The sequence below is a fragment of the Agrilus planipennis genome, unplaced genomic scaffold (genome assembly GCF_000699045.2).
Source record: "Agrilus planipennis isolate EAB-ADULT unplaced genomic scaffold, Apla_2.0 scaffold147, whole genome shotgun sequence".
Lineage (NCBI taxonomy): Eukaryota > Metazoa > Arthropoda > Insecta > Coleoptera > Buprestidae > Agrilus > Agrilus planipennis.
Window position 1 is genome coordinate 599,888 of NW_020438940.1, and position 21,424 is coordinate 621,311.

The following is a 21,424-nucleotide window of genomic DNA, read 5'->3' on the forward strand; positions in this document are numbered from 1 at the left end:
ATTAATTCTTAAGTATTATAAATTACCATTTTTTTGTTAAAAAAAATATTTATTTATAAAAATTCCAAAATGTAGGATTAAGAGACTTTGGTCTTCTTTGTTACTAACGAATTCTTTACAAATGGTAGGTAGCCTATACGTGTGACACTGTTCTCCTACTAATATTGATCGTCCTGATCAGTGACTTCTCCTTTGAAGGGAGTAAGCCGGTCAAGATGGACAACTTTCATTTTGACCCAATGTCCTTTTTGAATTTCCTGGCCAACGTCACTGATGCGTTAAGTAACGGTGTATGTGGTTAGTAATTTGTAGTTCCGTCTTGATGAGTGTAGAGTCACATTTCGTCGCCTCTATTAAAAACAAGCAGAGTTAGTTTATTGATTGTATCTTTTTTTCATGCGATCACTTTCTAATCGCAGCTTTATATGCACATCAGTATGGATGGCGCTCTTATATTTTACTCAGGGTGAGCAAACATCGAGTTCGCTGGCAGCCTGAGTTCTTTTCCGAATAAAATACTGGCCGGTGTACTTCCAATTATCTCATGGATGACCGATCTATAACTTCACGCATGTTTGTAGGTATGTTTAGTGATGTTGTTCTCGGAACCATCGATAAATGAACAGTAAGTTCACTTACAAGCAAAAATCAGTAAATAATTATTTCTTTCCAGTGAAATAATAGGACTATTGGCAAACCACCCACAAAAAATTTGCCTTAATAAAATTACGATTTTATCCAGATGACACTCATTTACCTGGTGGTTTTTACGTAACTTACATTCCTTGTTTTTTTTTTGTTCTTAATACATGCCGAGGTGTAAAACAAATGTACTTATTTAATTCAATTACAACGTAAAACGTTCGATAACCAGCAAATTTTATTTCATTCTCCATCGATATAACTCTTCTTATCAAAATACACACCACATTGCCAATTCATCACACACAGGACCAACATGGAATTGTAATTTGTCATGGGTTCCACAAAAAAATTACCCTTAACTACGCAGCTGAACTCATCATGTGATTCCCTATTGCATCTAGTTAACGCACTCCAAAGCTTGTCACTTATTTCTAAACAGAATTTCTCGTTCAGTCTTGTAATATAGTGTCCATTAGTCCTTCGACCTCATTCAGTTTCCTATAGTACACACAAAATCTCGTGGAACTATTTGCGGTGTTAATACAATAGGTGAAGCCCAAGGACTTTGAGATGCTCGATCACTTTTTATTTATGCATGTATCTTATAAGTTCTGTTAAAGAAAATGATGTCAGTTTCGCCTCAGGTTTTTCCCATTTACAGTTCCTTCTCTGTGCCTTTGCAGATCTATTGCTCGAAGTCTTTCAAATTAGCTGTATGAACAGGTATCGTTAATGCTCCAGTTCATTAAAAGTATTTTATTAATATTAATAGCAGAGTAGTCATTAATCACTTTCGGGTTCTTTAAGTTGTGCTAAGAGTAACGCCCTCTGCTTCTCAAGATCAGCTTCTGTGAAAGCTACGTTTCCAGTTTCGTTTTCTTGGGGTGTTCTGCGAGATGATCTTTTCAATGTAGAGTTGCTATTACTTATGGACTCTCGAGATGGACTTCTCTGTTTATATAAAACAATACAAGCATATTTTGAGCTTCTTAAAATTAAGATGTGTGTAAAATAAAAATTATGAGTTCCTAGGCAGTGTGATCTGTAGAAAAAAATAAGATCTGTTTCGAAAGTACATCATTAGCCACAGCTCATATATTTCAACCCACGGGCGTGATTGCCAGGCAATATGGAAATATTATGTACAGAGGTATTACAAATTAATAAGGTACTTTCTTAATGTAACTGAAAATTTATTTATAAACAAACAAAGATACATTTAATATTCAAAGTAATCTCCATTACTTTCAATGATTTTATTCCATCGTTTGGGCAACTGACTAATTCCTTCGCTAATGCTTTCTTGAACTGTTCAACTGTTCCGAAGTTCTTATTAGCTAGGTGATGCTGGAGCGATCGGAGTAGATGGTTATCCGATGGGACAAGGTCTGACGAATAAGCCGCGTGAGGGAAAGCCTCTCAACCCAATCCACAAATGACATCTTTGATACCTTTTGCAACATGCGGCTGAGCATTATCTGTTGCAAAATCACGTGTTTATTGCGGCTACCAGTGAAAGGACTCTTTTGCTATAAAGCATCGCTTAAACGTATAAGTTGCTGTTGATACAGGTCAGCAGAAATAGTCTGGCTAGATTTCAGCAACTCATAATGCACTACGCCTTTCATATCCCATCAGATATGTACATAGCAACACTTTTTGGAATGGATGTTGGCCCTTGGCTCAGTAATAATTTTGCAAAGAAAATCTTTTCTTTAATAAAGAAGTGGCCGTGTTCACTCGTCGCTCTTTGTTTTCTGAGGTCAAGTTATGTGGAACCCAACTACCATGTTTCTGAACTTTACCAAGTTAATGTAGGCGATGTATCTCGTATCTCTATTATGTAAGAGCAGTTATATATAGTGTGTTTAGTGTTGTTTGTTATTGTTTAAAAGGTATTGAATAGATGCGTAAAATTTTGCTAAATTTTAAGGGTATGTTCTTATTTCATATTTATTTCTTCAATAAAATTGCACAAACTTTAGATTCACATGCAATGGCGGAAAAAATTTCAAAAGCGCCAAATTTTCCGCAGGTAATACACTCGGAGTTCAGGAGAAAACTGAAGTAACTTACTACGTTACTCTACAATTCTGCTTGCCATAAAAACATGTACGAATTTCAACAAAAATTCGCGTAAAGCCATGTTCAGGGTAGCATCACATCATATAAGCGTGCTCTGGTGCTTTTAAGTTACTTCCACTACATTGCGATGTAAAACCGTGCTCAGCGATATAGTCCAAGCAAATTAGATACGAAAAATATGTAATTCGAGGACTTAGGGTTCTTCATAGAAGTATTACTGGAAAGTGTATAAATTAAACAATCGAGTGCGTCAAAAATTGAGTGGCGACACAATAGGTAATTTAACAATTTATAGCGTGAAAAACGGTTTTTTAGCTATAGCAAAAAGCAGAGCAATGTAGAGAAAAAAGTTTCAAACAGAAGTTGCAGGTAATTAGCTGTGATTTATTAAGATTGCGTTTTTTTAAGTTGGTTATTTGCAAAAATATGATAAAAACGCTATTTTTACAAATGGGTGCCAAGGTATTAAGTAAAAATATGTCAAATTTCGTAAAAATGTTCCTTTACTGGTTTTAGAAATATGTGCTAAGTTTAAAATCGCCAAAAATTTTTCGAGTAATTGTATTTGTTTATGACACATAGGAAGGGTCATGCAAAAATTACGCAAACAATTTAATGCCAATCTGAAGGATTTATACTTCAAACAAGTATTGAAAAAAATTGAAATTTCCTTGTTTTATTGTTTAAATCCACTTCTGAAAAAAAGTGCGATTTTTACCTTATAAACAAATCGCCGTATACTCGTCAAATTAAAATTTAACTTTCGAAAGTTGGACGGATTATACTTTCATAGGAATCGAGATATGATTTTTTTTTAATTCGCTGTGGCTATTAACAGTAAAAGTTTAAACTGCACAGGTTTATAACTGAAATGTTGAAGTTTAAATGTAAGTTAGTGACGTTTCGATTAATGTTGAATTTGGTAAGTATTAAGCGATAAACAATCACACATTCGATGCATAGCTATAGTACATGGGAGCTGTGGTGGGAATAAGAAAAGAAGCGAGCCCGCTTGCTATCTCTTCGAGTTTCTAAATCCTTCACGAGAGAAAAATTGTTAATATCTCGGTTAATTTTAATCGAAAATCGATGATGAAAATCCTGATATGGAATTCCTCGACGAGTTATTAACAACTAACAAATTCATTTGTTTGTTTATAAATTTAATTCACTTTTAATTAATTCTTAAGTTCGTTANTAAAAAAAATATTTATTTATAAAAATTCCAAAATGTAGGATTAAGAGACTTTGGTCTTCTTTGTTACTAACGAATTCTTTACAAATGGTAGGTAGCCTATACGTGTGACACTGTTCTCCTACTAATATTGATCGTCCTGATCAGTGACTTCTCCTTTGAAGGGAGTAAGCCGGTCAAGATGGACAACTTTCATTTTGACCCAATGTCCTTTTTGAATTTCCTGGCCAACGTCACTGATGCGTTAAGTAACGGTGTATGTGGTTAGTAATTTGTAGTTCCGTCTTGATGAGTGTAGAGTCACATTTCGTCGCCTCTATTAAAAACAAGCAGAGTTAGTTTATTGATTGTATCTTTTTTTCATGCGATCACTTTCTAATCGCAGCTTTATATGCACATCAGTATGGATGGCGCTCTTATATTTTACTCAGGGTGAGCAAACATCGAGTTCGCTGGCAGCCTGAGTTCTTTTCCGAATAAAATACTGGCCGGTGTACTTCCAATTATCTCATGGATGACCGATCTATAACTTCACGCATGTTTGTAGGTATGTTTAGTGATGTTGTTCTCGGAACCATCGATAAATGAACAGTAAGTTCACTTACAAGCAAAAATCAGTAAATAATTATTTCTTTCCAGTGAAATAATAGGACTATTGGCAAACCACCCACAAAAAATTTGCCTTAATAAAATTACGATTTTATCCAGATGACACTCATTTACCTGGTGGTTTTTACGTAACTTACATTCCTTGTTTTTTTTTTGTTCTTAATACATGCCGAGGTGTAAAACAAATGTACTTATTTAATTCAATTACAACGTAAAACGTTCGATAACCAGCAAATTTTATTTCATTCTCCATCGATATAACTCTTCTTATCAAAATACACACCACATTGCCAATTCATCACACACAGGACCAACATGGAATTGTAATTTGTCATGGGTTCCACAAAAAAATTACCCTTAACTACGCAGCTGAACTCATCATGTGATTCCCTATTGCATCTAGTTAACGCACTCCAAAGCTTGTCACTTATTTCTAAACAGAATTTCTCGTTCAGTCTTGTAATATAGTGTCCATTAGTCCTTCGACCTCATTCAGTTTCCTATAGTACACACAAAATCTCGTGGAACTATTTGCGGTGTTAATACAATAGGTGAAGCCCAAGGACTTTGAGATGCTCGATCACTTTTTATTTATGCATGTATCTTATAAGTTCTGTTAAAGAAAATGATGTCAGTTTCGCCTCAGGTTTTTCCCATTTACAGTTCCTTCTCTGTGCCTTTGCAGATCTATTGCTCGAAGTCTTTCAAATTAGCTGTATGAACAGGTATCGTTAATGCTCCAGTTCTTATGAGCGTACGTGTCAGCAATATGCTTTATGCGCCAAGTCTGAATTGTTTGGATTTGATTCTTACAATGCTCTCGAAGTTTCAAGCATTCAATTTCTTTGATTTGCGTCTCCACATTTCCCTTTCTTCTATTTTCTTTTCCATCTTAGTTTCACTTTCTTCTCGTTTCTGTTGTCGTTTATCTTTTCCTCTATTTTCATATTTATTGATTCTTGTACGTTCTTTATTTCTATTTTAATTTCTTCTTGTCCCATTTTCATGTCATCTTGCACCTTGCACTGCCTTCAATTATTGTTTCATTTCTTCCTGTCTCTTTTTTCATATCATCTTCCCATTTTCTGTTTCATTTTTTTTCAAGTTTTAATTCTTCTTGTCATTCATTTATATCTGTTTCCATTTTGCCATCAAAGCCTTTATTTGTTCCTCAAATTTTGCTTCGGAATCCCTTGTTGTAACAGGTATAAAATATCTCGATTTCTCCTATTTTAACAAAATTATTGGTGTGCATTCTAGCCGCATAACAAAACAGCTTTCGCACCACTAATTTGTTCAACCAATTACTCTTCGATTAATGCCACTTTTATTAATTAAATATTTGCTCACTACTATATCACCTACTGTATCGCTTCATCCCTCTTCTTATTTCACCTTCTATCACCTCGTAACTATAACTGTTCTCTTCCGAAATCGCGACATCTATTTATAGGGGCTTGGACTTGTTCTAGATAGATTCTAAAATGTAAAATCTAAAGACTCTGATCTTCTGTTACTAGCGCAATATACATTGACGCTTCTTCGCGTTTGGTGGGTTACCCACACGTTTAAATATTAATAAAGGGTATGTTTTATGTAAATGAAATCAACTGCAGATGAATATTATTCAGCCTAATTAATAGTCAACCCATTAGTGGGTTGTAAGTACCCTACTAAGTAGTAGGTACTAAAATGCCACTAAGTGTGCTATATTAAGTAACTGTATCCCATTAACGCGAATGAAAATTTGTACATTAATTGTTTTTTGTTTATTAAAGGATGTTCATACCGTGTTAAAAAATAAATGAAAACAGTTTAACTAATTTAATTTCACAATTATTTTTTTAAACGTTTGTTGTGGTATTCTATTTCATCATTAATTTTGAACTGATGCATTTTTTCTGCTTGCTTGCTCTATTCGTTTTTTATTTAACCCCAGTCATGGCTCTTATTTTCCTTTCTTTGTTTGCTTTCCAGACATAACGATTAATGTTTAAAATGTCCTGTCATAATCACTAATAACTACTAATTGATAATAAACCAAACTAATTACAAATTGCACTTTCAATAATACGCCATATTGTATAAAATAATAGACAATAAACACACCAACAATAACCACAAAACACGACGCGACGCAAACGAATAAGAAAAAAATGACTCAGCCATCTAATTCCCGCTTAAAGATGACAACTGCTTACAACTTTAACTGCGACCATTGATACGATGTTCTTAATAGACCTTTAGTAGCTTGCTGGTAGTGATTACTATTGTCTATTAATAAAGCTGATTAATATTAAGATACTCACACTGACACTTTTCTTTTTGTGTTTCTTCTTCTTCTTTTTTTTGTTGGTTACGCTGTGTTCTTCTTCACTCAATTCTTCACTAGAACTATAACTTTTTGCTTTATGGTGACCGTGTGAAGACGATTTTTTTGCTTTATCCAATTCAGATTCACTGGTACTTGATGATCGGTATTTTTTACTCTTTTTCTTCTTTGATTTACGAGATCGTGAGTGATGATGACTGCAAGACTCTTCCATCTCATGCTGGAAATCCTAAAAAGGAGGATTTGTATTTCGTATTAAAGTCATATTTGGTAATATTTTTTGACTTATAGCGTTTTAATCTGAATATTTATTAGAATAAAAAAGGCCGAAACTAAAAATGATACAAAGGCTGACAATTTTAGCAATAAGTTTTTAAACGCCGATTTGAGGTGAGGTGGAGCAAAGTCAAGCAATGCTTAAGGGATGATTACCTTGTACACTTTAATTCGTTCGCTATCAGACTCGAACGCCAAAAATTCTTCTTCGTTTTCTATTTTAGCCTTAACTTCTTCCCATGATAATTCATAGTCTATATTCATTTCTCGTAATAAATTTTTGAAAGCTCCCTCCAACTTTTTCATTCGTTTAGTTTCTTCCTTTATGCGTTCCTTTTCTCTCACTTCAGCCTTTTAAAAATAAACTAATTAGAATAAATCATTGGAAAAATAGTCAAATAAATAACAATAACAACTTACAATACATAAATTGACGAAACAAGAATATTACCATAATTCGGAACTATTATCAGCTACTTACTTTTTCTAGTAAAGAATTATAAGTAAGTTTAACATTGCCAGCATCCAACGAAGCACTTCTTTTATCTTCACAGACAACCGTGGCAAATTGCTCGAATGTTGTTTCAATTTTTACTTCGAATTCACGTTCTTTTAAAATATCTTTTATTATTTTCTTCTCATCATGAAATCGAGCTTTTAAATCTTCTACATAAAATTTGAATAAGTCTAATGGGGTAGATCCACTTTGCCCTAAAAGATTTTCATATGCAAACTTTACAATTTATAAAAATTCCTTCAACAATTCAAAGCAAACATGCCATTTTGTAACCTTAAAAATTTCTTCAAAAACAAGTTAAAAAGCTTTAAAATTGTCATTTTAGGAAATAGCACAAGTTAAGATTAATTAATTTATGGCTACCTACGAAAACCTTGTGAATATTACCCAACATAGCAGAAAATCGTATATCTGCTGAAATAAGAGGATAAAGCTCTACCCAAAGAGACATAGACGTTAATTTTCCTTCATCATGCAGTACATCCAAAAGAGATAAAAATTGGTCTCGATTTTTACGACACTGTCTTTTATAACGTCTTTTTTCCCTCTCCTTCTCGTCCAAATATTCCTTTTCAAGGTCTTTAATGTGTTCTTGAAATACTATTAAAGCATCTTCTTTATCCATTGCTGCAAGTTTTTAATTTGAATTGTTTTAGAAATTATACAAGTTATAAATTAAGGATTTAAAAATTATTCGCTGTGGTTAAACGTCTGCCGACGAAAATACCTATTGTGAAAAAAGTCCACTGTACGACGAACTTAACGTTACTACGTTGAAGGTCCGCGGATATTTACATCGTTTACACTAGCGCGGCTGATTTTATCTTTTACTGAGATAAATTCCTAAAGGACATGGCCACGACAAGACTCGTCTTGTTTTTTCCTACTGTACCATAATGACCCTAAGCAATCAAACGAAATCATTTTTCGGTTAACACATTTATCATTAAAAAAGAAATTAGTAAACGGTTCATAAATATAGATCCACCTACATGACAGCCAACCATCGGTACCATGGAGCCTATTACCATTTATTGAAAATCGCGACAACCAGAAAATGACGCTTTATAGGACATTTGTTAGCCGATGTGCGGAGGAACTGTAAATTATACGGAGTACTATTTCGCAGCGCTTGCACAAATAAAGACAATAAGAAAGTAAAGCACATTAAGTAAACGAATCATAATTACTTTTTACTGCGTTGGTAATAATTTTCATATTGTCAAAATTAATATCGCATAAAGAATGAAAATTAAGAGGTATTTGAAAGAATAGGTGAACAAAGGACTCCATGGAAGTCAAGAGATAAGTTGATAGGACACCTTCTCAGACATGAAGGGTAGTCAGAGATATGTCTACAAGAGTTAAGAGGAGTAAAGGCAGACCTAGAAGATTAGCTTAGGATGGGAAAAAATGGAGGTGCGTGTCCAGCCAGTCTTAGGACTGACGATGATGATGAACGAATTTATTTAATTGAAGTTTTTGCACGTATCATAAAGTGGAACCTTAAGCATAATATTTGTTTTACATTTCTGGTTAAGTGCAAGTTAGCCTGGTGTTACGTAGCGGTACTTTAAACTGAATTGTTTGCCAGGGCACTAAATTTTATTATATAAACGATTGTACAAAATAACTTATCGAAACGCAGATTTTTCTTAAATCTAAACAAACTAACCCGAAACAGTTAGTAAGGTACTCATATGAAATTCTTCTCTGTGGGTATGTTCCATCCAAAGGCTAGAAACTTGAGAAAATTCCTTTGAACTCTTTTAACCAGGGACTGTTAGTAAGGATGCGAAATAACCGAAGCATATTCAAGCTTTGCCCTAACTACAGTAGAATATAATGACTTGATCGCATTTATATTGGAAAATCACCTGGTGTTTCTAATTATGAAACTGTAGGATTTAGAAACTTTTACTATGTTGGTTAGCAAATAAAATTTTTGTACCAAAAAAAGTAATTAAATCTTTAGTAGTTTTATGACAATCCAATTGGGAACCACAAAGACTATACTGGAAATTGATTCCTCATTTTTTTTGGAGTGATAATCTTACGTTTGTTAACATTTATAGAGTTTATTCGTTTTTGTGTACATGGTTAAGGTCCGTTTGAAAATTGATGCAATCAGTGATATTATTAATAAATGAGAAGATTTTAAGATTGTCTGCGAAAACAAAATTAAGACACTAAAGTGTACCTGTTATATCATTAATAAAAATCAACTGGAACTCCTGAAGAAGCCGCAACTATTTTACAGTAAAAAAGTAGGAGCAACAATATTTTTTTGAGGAGTGATAGCTATACCTCCAAGCTTCCTGTCCATACTTAAAAATGGGTTAAATTACATACAGGGTGTATTAAAAGTTAATTTTCTCAAATGGATCACACTATTTTCATAATCTGATGCACAATTTTATTCTCTTTCGAATGGTAGTATGGTTTCCTATACCCATATTCTCTAGTTTTCTTTGTAAAAGCAAACTTCGTATTATTTTTTAGCAGAACTTCAAAAAAAATAATACAGTTCAATAATTAAATATTTTGCTTCTCAATATTAATTATTGAATATTATTTCTATTAAGAATGGAAAATGAAAATATGTTTTCAAATTAAGAAGAATCTTAGAAAATATTGCAATTGCAATACTGTGGATTACAGATAACGATATTAGCGGATAACAATTAAATCTCGCCACTCGTGTTAGCGAAACGTTAGGAAGCAAGTCCAACCGACGACGACCTTTAGACTACCAATTTGTCATAATATATAACACCAACACCAAGCCTAAACTACTTCATCAAAACAGAGAAAGTCTAAAAAGATAAAAACGAAAACCTAATGTAGTTTACAAAATCCATACAAAGATACTAGTTTTGATATGTTGGTCAAATCAAACGAAATTTTAAAACGAAACTTAACGAACACAAACATAACATTAAAGAAAAATCAGACTCTGTAATCTCAAAACATATTCATCAGATCACAATATAAATTGAGAAGTTACAATCATCTTAAATAATGAAATCCACTGTAAAAAAGCTTAATTTATTAAAAAACAAAAAAAAAGCGTTAAATGAACACACCGATTCAGAAAATATACGTAAAATAGATGACAAGATTCTATTCAATTATCAAAATTTCACTTTTCTCTTGTCATATATTTTACGTATATTTTCTGAATAGGTGTGTTCATTTAACGTTTTTTTTTTGTTTTTTAATAAATTAAGCGTTTTTTTATAATTGATTTGATTATTTAAGATGATTGTAACTTCCCAATACATGTTGTGATTTGTTTCGTCGTGAATGTGTTTTGAGATAACAGAGTCTGGTTTTTCTTTAATGTTATGTTTGTGTTCGTTAAGTTTCGTTTTAAAACTCCGTTTGGTTTCACCGATATATCAAAACTAGTATCTTTTTAGTAGACCTTTAGTAGTCTAACAACTGTCGGCTCAACCAAACTAATAATAGGTCTTTAGAATGATGTTTTAGAATGTTTAAAAGAAAGAAGTTTAGTTTATGTTTTCTAGTCAATTGTTTTACCTATAATGGTCTAAATTTTACATCTGGTTACATCAACTGTTGTAACAAGTTCATTTTAAAAATTTAATACTTCTATTAACAATCAAGCCACAGGTTATTCAAATTTAAGATCAGTTATAATCTTTAATAGTACCGTTTGTTATTTTTTATGTATTCCTTCTTATTACAAATGTATTAATTTATTAGATTAATAAGAGCCACAAAGCTTGGTGACCGAAACGTCTCTTGGTTTTCTCACACCTTAAAAGAAGCAATCATTTATTTCCTATGTAATGTTATTGTAGGTGTTGGAGTGATAATTTACTTTCTACCATCTTCGTAAAAAATTAAATGATTTCAGCTATTTTCAAAAGAGTGCGTGTACATCACTCGATCGACCGATTATCGACAATCGCGTGATGAGTTCCCCTCCTGCGACGCCTTCTGTATGTATTATCGTGCGGTGGATAATTTTTGAGATATTTAAATTGCTCAACAGGCCCGCTCTATCCTACTAAGTAACAATAAAAGTAATGAAAAAACGAAATGAGTACTGGGACACATAGCAGAAGTGAAACTTCAACGGACAAGTGGAAAAACGAATGGCAACGAACAAGTGGAACAACAAATGGCAACGGACAAGTAAAAAAACGAATCGTAACAAAATTTTTATTTAAAGTTTTACGGGCAGGTTTTCAAATTGCTGTTGCGCCTTATATCCATCTAATACAGCCGTTGCCCTCTCTCCGCCGCCGCGAGCCTTTCCCTCCCTCCACCGCTGCCGCCTTTCACCTCGCGATATACTGTCTACCCCCTCCACGCGACCGTAACACTTTTTCGTGACAGAAAAAATCGTAATACCCCCGTATATATAGAAGTTTCACTTCAAAAATACTTTTTGATTGTGTACCCCTCCCATTCAGGAAGAACGTGAAACTATAAAGCAAATTTTTCCCTTCAATTTCTCAGCAAGCGAATATAAGCATACAATATATTTTAATTGTCGATAAAGATCTACCTACTCTCATTTGCAGTACAGAAAGCGTGTCATGGGTTGATTAAATTTGGTTTTTGTTGATTATTCTTATGGTTGCAGTTGGAAAGTCTTCGAAACAGATTACATATCATCATCATCATCATCATAAGGTCGTCAGTCCTAAGAAGGATCTGCGTTTAGATAAGTTTTTTTGTACAGTCCTTTACATAATAAAGTTTAGTACCCTGACCTCTTACAAAAGATTCAGTTTAAAGTACCGCTTTTTAACACCAGACTAACTTGCATTTTTTATAACCAAAAAAGTAAAAATATTATGCTTAAGTCTCCACTTCATGTTATGTGCAAAACCTTCAATAAAATAAATTCATTCATCAATCATTATCATAAAGTCGTCAATCCTAAGACTGGTTGGACACGCACCTTCACTCTTTCCTATCTTGAACTAATCTTCGCATTTTCCTAAAACTACAACATCCCAGATCCTTAACTATTTCTGAACAATAATCTAATACTAGGTTCACCTTTACTCCTCTTAACACCTGTTTCTGCCTCTAATATGTCTCTGATCAACTCTTCTTGCCTGAGAAGGTATCCTACCAACCTATGACGCCTATTTGTTATTGACTTCCATAGAGTCCTCTCTTCACCTATTCTTTCTAATACTTCTTCATTTGTAACCACGATATTCTCGTCATTCGCCTATAACACTACATTTGGAAGGCTTTTACCCTTTTCTTTTCCGCCGCGCCAACCGTCCATATTTCGCACACGTACAGCGCCGCGCTCCAAACATAACTTTTAACAATCTTTTTCGAATTTCTGAATTAATCGTTCGCGAACATAGGTGTGACTTCTTTTTATTGAAGGCACCTCCACTCTGCGCTGTTCTCCGCTTTATATCCCTACTATTCCTTCCGTACTGACTTTTCTGACTTCCTAGATACCGAAAATTAGTCACTTCTTCTCACTTTTCGTCTCCTATTTTATAGTCGCTTTTTCCCTTTTATTTCTTCCCTTGCATACCAGTATTTTTGTTTTACTTTTATTTATTTTTATGCAATATTGTTTTGTCCATACCGCTTCCATTTTATTTAAAGCTATCTCTAATTACTCCCTGCTAAATGCTAATACTGTTACATCATCTGCAAATCTAAGCATACTAATCTTTTGCTCCTATATGTCTATCCCTACAGTTGTATTGCCTTTAATGATATTTATCCCATCTTCAATATATAAATTAAAAATTAACGGTGACAATGTACATCCTTGTCTGACTCTCTTCCTAATATTTACTTCTCTACGTTGCTACTCCAGCTCTGCCTGTTGTCGTTTATGCAAACTAAATATCATCCTTCTATCTTTGTAACTCATCCCTAATTTTTAAGTATATTTAACATCTTGTTCCATTGTCAAAAGCTTCTTCTAACTCTACGAATCCTACATAGACACTCTTTCATTTTTCTATCGTTTTCTCTATTGTTACTCGTAAAGCTAGAATGGCCTCCCGCGTTCCTCTATTTCTTCTGAACCCAAATTGATTTTCTCCTAATAGTTCTTCCGCCCTTCCTGTACAATTCTATTTAAGATTTCTGCTAATCCCATTTAATTATACTGTAAGCCTCATCCGTTTAACCTACTTTAATTTTTTTTTCTACTTCTGTACACCTGATATTAATCCACTGTTCCTTAGCTGCCCTACACTTTCTAATTATATTCCACTTTATTGCCTTATATATTTTTTTGCCCTTCTTCATCTGTCCTCGTCTGTATTTCCGCCTTTTTTATATTAGACCAACAATCTCGTTTGTTATCCAAGGTTCCCACTTTCGTTTTGTTTAAGACCTAATAAATCTGTAGCTGCTGACTTTAGCCACTTTTTAATGCTTCTTTAGTATGTCGTCTGTCCTTGTTCCAAGCTTATCACGCGTTTCGTTATATTTTAGTTTTTTTTTTAAGTAAAAACGTTTCCTACCTTCTCTCTTTTTCAGAACTTTCAATTTAAGACTAGTCTTCATAACTAATACGTTATGATCGTTATGATCGCTATCTATATCTGCTCCATCCAGGAACTGTAGGAACTCCTACAGTTCCTCACTTGACTTCTAAATCTTTATCAATATTTTCTATTCATTTTAATTATCAAAATGACAAACTTACCCAGTAAATTAACGTCATTTTTAAATGAGTCGTTGCCTAAAAGCATCGCTTGGGCTTCGCTCCATGTCGTATCGTACTGAATTTCAGTCATACTGTCCAATACTTCTGACAATTTCTTCATATTGCGTTTTTTCAAAACCTTTGTTTCCTCTTTCTCTCGCTTTGCAAGAGTAAATACTACATCCTCATAAATTTCTCTTCGGTCTGTATCGGGTACTGCTTGCCACACCTTAAAAATTAATCACAAAATATGATATCTGAATTTATGATATTGCAATAAGTAATATAAAAATGTTTACCTCCAAATTTGCAAATATTTCGTCGCATTTATAATACTTCGTAGCCGATGAAATTTTATCAGAATTCATCAGAAAATCTTCAAGTGTCTCCTTAGCTTTCTTTGTTTTAAGCCTATTTTCCTCTTTCTCGTCTTTTTGTTTTTGTGTCTTATAGGCATTAAAAACCTGTTTTCTTTCGTTTAGTTTTTTGAACATTTCATATCTAAATAAAAAGACAATCACTTTATTTTTCCTTAACATAAAACTAATATGCATAAATAACAATTTATATAACAAATTATAAAATAACTTTGTGGTTTTAGAAATAGAATAGGTACATTGAAATTTACCTTGAGTCATGTTGTATTATTTTAATGCATTGTTCCCACGAAGAATTTGACGGAACATTGTATTCTTTTAATAGTTCCTTAAATGCCTCCATTGCTTCTTTTTTATCTTTAAACCCTTTGGGTTCTAAAGCTGTGTTGTTATTATCAGCAACTGGTTGACTTTGAGCTGCTGAGGTTTGCTCTTCTTCTAAAAATAATGAAGAATGAGGCATTACCATTCCATTTATGACTAATTAGTGCTAGATAATGTTTAAGAAGGTTTTTACAAAGGGTAATTACACATCCAACTAATATGTCTATGCTTAAGTCTATAAACCAATTAAAAACTATTATATTTTGATCGCCATTACAAACTTATTAGTTTTTATCAGTATATCACTGATAATTCCGATACATACTTGGCCGCACTGAACATTGTATGTATGTAAACTAGTCCCCCATTCGGATGTACGAGCGGGGACTACCTCGGGGGATATTATCAATAAGTGCAATAGAGGTAAGTGCAATATTTCACGAGTCGGAGAGTGGAATGTTAGGACAATAAGGCAAGTAGGGAAATTGAAAAATTTAAAAGTAGGGATGAATAGATTAGATTTAGATATGGTAGGTATTAGTGAAGTATGTCGGCCCGAAGCTGGAGACTTCTGGAATGGAGACAAGAATAATATATACAGGATCGGTGTAAGGTAATTTGGGGGTAAGAATTGTAATGCGTAGGAAAGTAGGGCAGAGTGTAGAAAGTTATTTACAAAAAAGCGATAGGATAGTTATGGTTAGATTAAACTCAAAGCCGGTAAGAACGGTATTAGTGCAGGTCTACATGCCTAAATCATTTTACAGTGATAAAGACATAGAAACGGTTAGTTTACTGAAAGAGCAGGAAAACCTAATAGTTGTAGGATACTTCAACACAGTTATAGGTGAAGGTAAAGAGGGTGCAATAGCAGGTTCTTTTGGATTAGGCAATAGAAATACTACGGCCGATAGACTGATAGAATTTTACGATAAACATAACTTAACCGTCGCGAATACTTTATTCAACAATCACATTAGGAGGCGCTATACGTGGAAGATACCAGATGATTAGGTTAAACGGGGAGGCTTATAATATAAATAAAAGGAATTTTAGAGAAGTAGGGTACAGTAGTAATAACATAAGAAACCAGGCAGGGTCATTTTGATAGAAAATGAGGAAAAGGCAGATAGGTGGAAAGAATATTTAGAAAACCTATACGCAGGCAATGAATTAGGATACATATTAGAGAAGGAAGATAGTGTGGAGATAGGTGAGCTAGGTTATCCCATAATGAGAGAAGAGTTCGACATAGCATTAAAAAGCCTAAAGAATAATAAGGTTACCGCCGGGTGGGATACAGGGGGAAATTCTAAAAGATGCAGGACAAGAAGTTAGAGATCGTATGTTTAAGCTAATGTCACATTTACGAAACGGGGAAAGACCCAGAGGATTATAAACGGAACGTTGTAGTAACCATACCTAAAAAGAGAGGCGCGGATAGGTGCGAGACATTTAGTACAATTAGCTTAACTTCCCATGCATCAAAAATTTTAACTAGAATTGTACAGAGGAGAATGGAAAAAAGGGCGAAAGAACTTTTAGGACATGATAAATTTGAGTTTAGAATAAATGTATAGTAGTAAATAAAATGGAGGCGGTATTGACAAAACAGTACTGTATGAAAATAAATAAAAGTAAAAAAAAATACTGGTATGCAAGGGATGAAAAAGTAGGAAAAGAGCGAATATAAAAATAGGAGTCGAAAAATTAGAAGAAATTACTACTAGGAAGTCAGGACGGAAGGAGTAGTAGGGATATAAAGCAGAGAATAGCACGGTCGACTCGCTTTCAATAAAAAGAAGTCACTTCTATGCTCGCGAACGATTAATTTAGAGCACGGCACTGTACGGGTGCGCAACAAAGACAGTGGGAGCGGCGAAAAAGAAAAGTGGTGTTAAATGTGGTGTTACAGGCGAATGATACCGTGGATAGAGAAGGTTAGAAATGAAGAGGTATTAGAAAGAATAGGAGAACATAGAACACAGGGAATTCAATATGAAATAGGCGAGAAAAATAGGTCTAGATAGAGACATATTACAGGTAAAAAAGGAAGTTAGGAGTGGAGGTAGACCTAGATTAGATTACTGTTCGCAAATAGTTAAGGAAAGAATGGAAGTGCGTGTCCAACCAGTCTTAGGACTTAGGACATCCTACTGATGATGATGATGTGATATTTTGAAGTTTTAGAAATTTATAACTTAAAAACTTCATTGAATCGTAACCTAACCTAGCTTAATCAAAGCAAATCCAACCCCAACCTAATTAGACAACTTACTTTTTTTTTAATAAGCACAATGTAACTAAAATAAATGAGGAGCTTTAAGGAAGGGGCAGAAGCCTTGCGAGTGAGTTTGTGTTAGCAGTTTCCGCAAAAAATTGCTTTAGACATCAATAATCCGGATCCAACTCAGAAGGACTTCGTTGCGGGGGGCTTTTCGAAACAGCGCGTAAATCAAACAGCAGTACACAATACAAACGATGTGCAGGATCATGTGATGATCGTTGTAAATAAAATTCGCCAAAATGTCTGAATATTTTGAACGAGTTAAAAATAATTTGGATAGGTATTTTGAAGCTTGTCTTCTGCTTGTGTTGCCCAAACCAACAACTGGGGAATAAGTAACCGATAAATTGTTGGTTGTTGTTTTTGCTCACTTTAAGTGTTGGAAAAGCGACGTTTTTTGTTTTCATTCTATCCATATGCAGCTGCCCGGTCTTTATTTAATTTGTACTCAGATTTAGTTGTGCTACACCACGTTAACAAAAAACGCTCAGGATCACTTTCGGTTTGTAACTTCTTACGGATTTCTTACAAACTTTTTTATCCTTTTTTAACCGTGCTGCTTGTATTCATCATGCAATTGTTTATTGCATCTAGTTAACACCCTCCAATGCTCTACACTTATTTTCAGTTCATATAAACAATATACATATGCTCGATTTGGAAAAAGTACTATTAAGTCTATTTCTAATAATAAATAAATGAATTAATCTACCTTTAGAAACTGCAGGTGGTTTTGGCAGATTTATAGCAGCTAATGTAGCAGCCATTGAGGCTTCCAGAGCACTCTTACTTCCAGGGCTGGAAACTAAAATTAAAGTATACTAAGTAGCACAAGATCATAACAAAAAAAAATTACGGGTAGGTGTAGTAACTTTTGGTGAAGATGTACTGCTTTTTGTATTTGGACTTACAACTTCTGCTGATTTAGGCGTCAAAGTGACTGAGGTTGTTTTACTCCTAAAAAAACAAATATAACTAAACAGACACATTAATAGTAAAGTTTGTTACTCTTCTTCTGCAATTTTCTTCTTTATTTCTTCTAATTCTTGAGGAATGACCCATCTAGATTCCTTTGTATTAATATTGTGATAATATACTTTCCCATTATCTGCTGTATATTCTTTCCAAGGACATTGTGAAAGAAGTAACTAAAGTAAATCTTATCAATATGTCCCCATGAAATAATACAAAAATTTATATAAGTACCTCTGTAGGAGTTTTAAGAGAATCGGGCTTTTGCCAGGAGCTCTGCTTAGTTATTGAATTATAATAATAAGTTCTTCCATCAGGAGCTTTATGTTCTGACCATTCAGAACTACCGGATCCTGGTGGTGGAAATGAGTTAAAGCCAGGGGGAGGTATGCTGAATGGCGGTATTATAGACGGAAACGGTGCAATAGAAGGTATCTGTACAGAAGGAAGTACGGGAGAAGTCCCTATACCTGCTGGTGGAGGGCCGTAACCCGGTGGTGGTATATTTGCAATTGTAGGATCCTAAAACCAATTCAAGAAAATAAAGTTTAAATACGACCAAATGCTAAATAAATTAAAATAAGTATTTACCATTTATTTCATTTATAATAATCGTCAAAACTGCACACGTCGTGTTTAACCACTAGTTTTTACCCATAACTTAGTTTGGTTTGAAAATTGAAACTTTAGCAGACTTTTGCTCCTTAACCTTACCAATTATTAGTATCATAGATCAGCATGTTTAAGTGTAGCTGTCACACCATGTTGACCCACAAATCAACAAATATGACAAATATAGTCGAACCATAGTTGAACGCTGGCAGCACTTGTGTAGTATGTTCATATTCTATGAGCATAGTCCTAATAAACAAAATATTCCCAACTTTATAGAAAGCAATTAGTTCATAATTTAACGTCAGGTTATTTTTACTGATAAAGTAAGTACGCACCTGCTTGCTTATACCCGTTATTAATGGTTTTTCAACTAAAAAGTTATGTTACCTATGAATAGATTTAAAATATTTTTCAAAAAACACTTTTTGTTTTATGAGATACAATCGAGTGATAGATTTGTCTATTGTTTCGTGCAAGCCCAATGCGCAAGCGCAATAATTGAATACTCAGTAAAAAACAATTAACTTGAAATAAATATAACATATTAATCTGAAAAGCTAATAATAAAAATAATATTACAATTTGATAATTTTTTTCTGTTTTATAAGTACGTGGATTAATACAATAATTATAATATTAAATTTTTAATAATAGTCATCGGTCAACATTGACAGTGTTAAGTGGTAATCGCCACAAAAAGGTACCCCCAACCCGAACACATCCGTGTCCCAGACGAAAGATTCAACAACGTCCATCCATGGCAGTCTCTCGAGGTTACCGTTACTGCCTGACTATAATAGATAGATTCAGATGCAGGACCACAGCATATCATCCTCAGTTAAACGGCACCGTTGAACGATGACACGGTTCTCTTAATGCCGCCATCAAGTGTCACAAGACGTTAGACTGGGTACGGGTGTTACCAGTGGTATGCTAGGACAAAGGAACAGCCTGAAAGAAGACATCGGAACATCTGCAGCTAAACTAATTTATGGTACCACTCTCAGATTTCCCGGGGAGTATTTTTTCAACGAGAAACCTTCGCAGGATACACAAATATCCTAGAACATCTGAGGCAAATTATGAGAAAAATCAGACCCCAGCCCACAGCTCACCATAGGACCCGAATTTTTACGCCAAGGACTCTGTACATGTGTACACATACTTTTGCATGAATTGATGGCGTGAGGAAGCCACTAGATCAACCATACGAAGATCGTATGATATTGTCGAAAGACTAAAAGACTTTTGCTTTAGAACCAATGTAAAAGGCATCAATTAAAACATCTCAGTTGACAATATAAAAGCAGCCTTTATTGTGAGAGAGATGGACGACAACCCGAGCCAAATCGCGGATCATATACCAGTAAACGTCACATTACCCACAAGGCTGAAGACATATATTTTGCAGTGACATTCAAGGCGAAGAAATTTCAATTCGCGAACTAGCTAGGTCGCTGGAGGGGGAGTATTTGTGGCGATTACCACTTTAACACCGTCGCTAGTATTAAAACTTTAAAGAAAATATAAAAGACAGTTGAAGCTTTTCCGCGGTCAGTGGTGATTTCTTTTGACGTCCCTAAGCGAGCCACCCAATTTTTGAAAATGACAATTATGTGTTCGGGTTGCTATTTCGTGTGACTCCTGATTTTTGATCGTTGGCAGAGAAGACATGTTCGGGCCCATTCGCTGACGTCCTTGTTTATCAACGGCCATACGAATTTGTACTCGATTGTTTTGCGTGTCGATCTGGCGCTTGAGTGAGCCATGTTATGCACGGCACCGAATATCGGCTTTCGTAGCAAACTTGGGATATAAGATCTGATATTCTCTAAAGAAACGACACAATAAATGTCTGTCTCTGTGCCATCCACCCTTATGCGTTTCAGTAGAAGAGCCCCTGGGTTCTAGAACGGTTCTGAAAGCTCTCTGTCCGTCTGTTGTGCTGCGGCGATGTCTTTGGAGCAAACAATGACGAGAAATTCGACGTTATTCACTTCACCCTGGACAAGCTGTCAGCAACTATGTTGTCCTTACCAGGTACATGGACAAGCCTGGTTGTGAATTATCCAATAAAGTCAAGTTCTCTTTAATGTCGTGGCGAGGCTTTGGTTGGTCTTTGGTCGAAAGCGTAGATTAACGGCTAGCATATGACGGAAGTACTGGACAGCTGAGTATATTGCCGGTAGTTCTCGTATAACGTTACTTCGTTTGGGTGAGTTTCTTCGCATTTTATTAACGTTCTGCTCCAGTACGGTCCCCATAAAGGTGTCCGAGGTGTCGGTCGTCAGAGTAAGTTTAGCGTCTCCCGCGGGATGTGCAACAAGTGTCGCCTTGGCAAATTGCTCCTTGCATGTCTCAAAAGCTCGTTCGGTTTCTGGGGATCACTTGACGGGTCGTTTGTCTCACTTCTTGGTCTCGGCCGGTGGTACTTAGACTGCCATGGCGTCTCGGATGAAAGGTCTGTAAAAGTTCAACATTCCGAGAAACCTGCACAAATCAGTTATTGTGGTT

General features: G+C 34.7%; 1 protein-coding gene across 1 annotated transcript; it reads right to left on the minus strand.

The window, feature by feature from the left end:
* Positions 1 to 1,389: 1,389 nt before the first annotated feature.
* On the minus strand, positions 1,390 to 19,064 carry LOC108738906 (pre-mRNA-processing factor 40 homolog A). The gene is made up of 13 exons (XM_018472519.2): positions 18,887 to 19,064; positions 18,530 to 18,817; positions 18,332 to 18,471; positions 18,180 to 18,280; positions 18,036 to 18,128; positions 14,964 to 15,150; positions 14,635 to 14,836; positions 14,336 to 14,564; positions 8,023 to 8,286; positions 7,624 to 7,853; positions 7,299 to 7,493; positions 6,844 to 7,095; positions 1,390 to 1,596 (listed from the first exon to the last, which is right to left on the minus strand). Exons 1-13 carry the CDS (start codon positions 18,887 to 18,889, stop codon positions 1,429 to 1,431), a joined length of 2,352 nt encoding a protein of 783 aa, XP_018328021.1. The 5' UTR covers positions 18,890 to 19,064; the 3' UTR covers positions 1,390 to 1,428.
* Between the last annotated feature and the right edge of the window lie 2,360 nt (positions 19,065 to 21,424).

Excerpts from the sequence above, each read along its gene's own strand:
- LOC108738906 (XM_018472519.2), bottom strand. Across the intron at positions 7,854-8,022 it reads TATTCACAAGGTTTTCGTAG|GGCAAAGTGGATCTACCCCA; the intron begins GTAGCCATAAAT and ends AAAATCTTTTAG. Across the intron at positions 1,597-6,843 it reads ACAAAAAGAAAAGTGTCAGT|AGAAGTCCATCTCGAGAGTC; the intron begins GTGAGTATCTTA and ends TTATATAAACAG.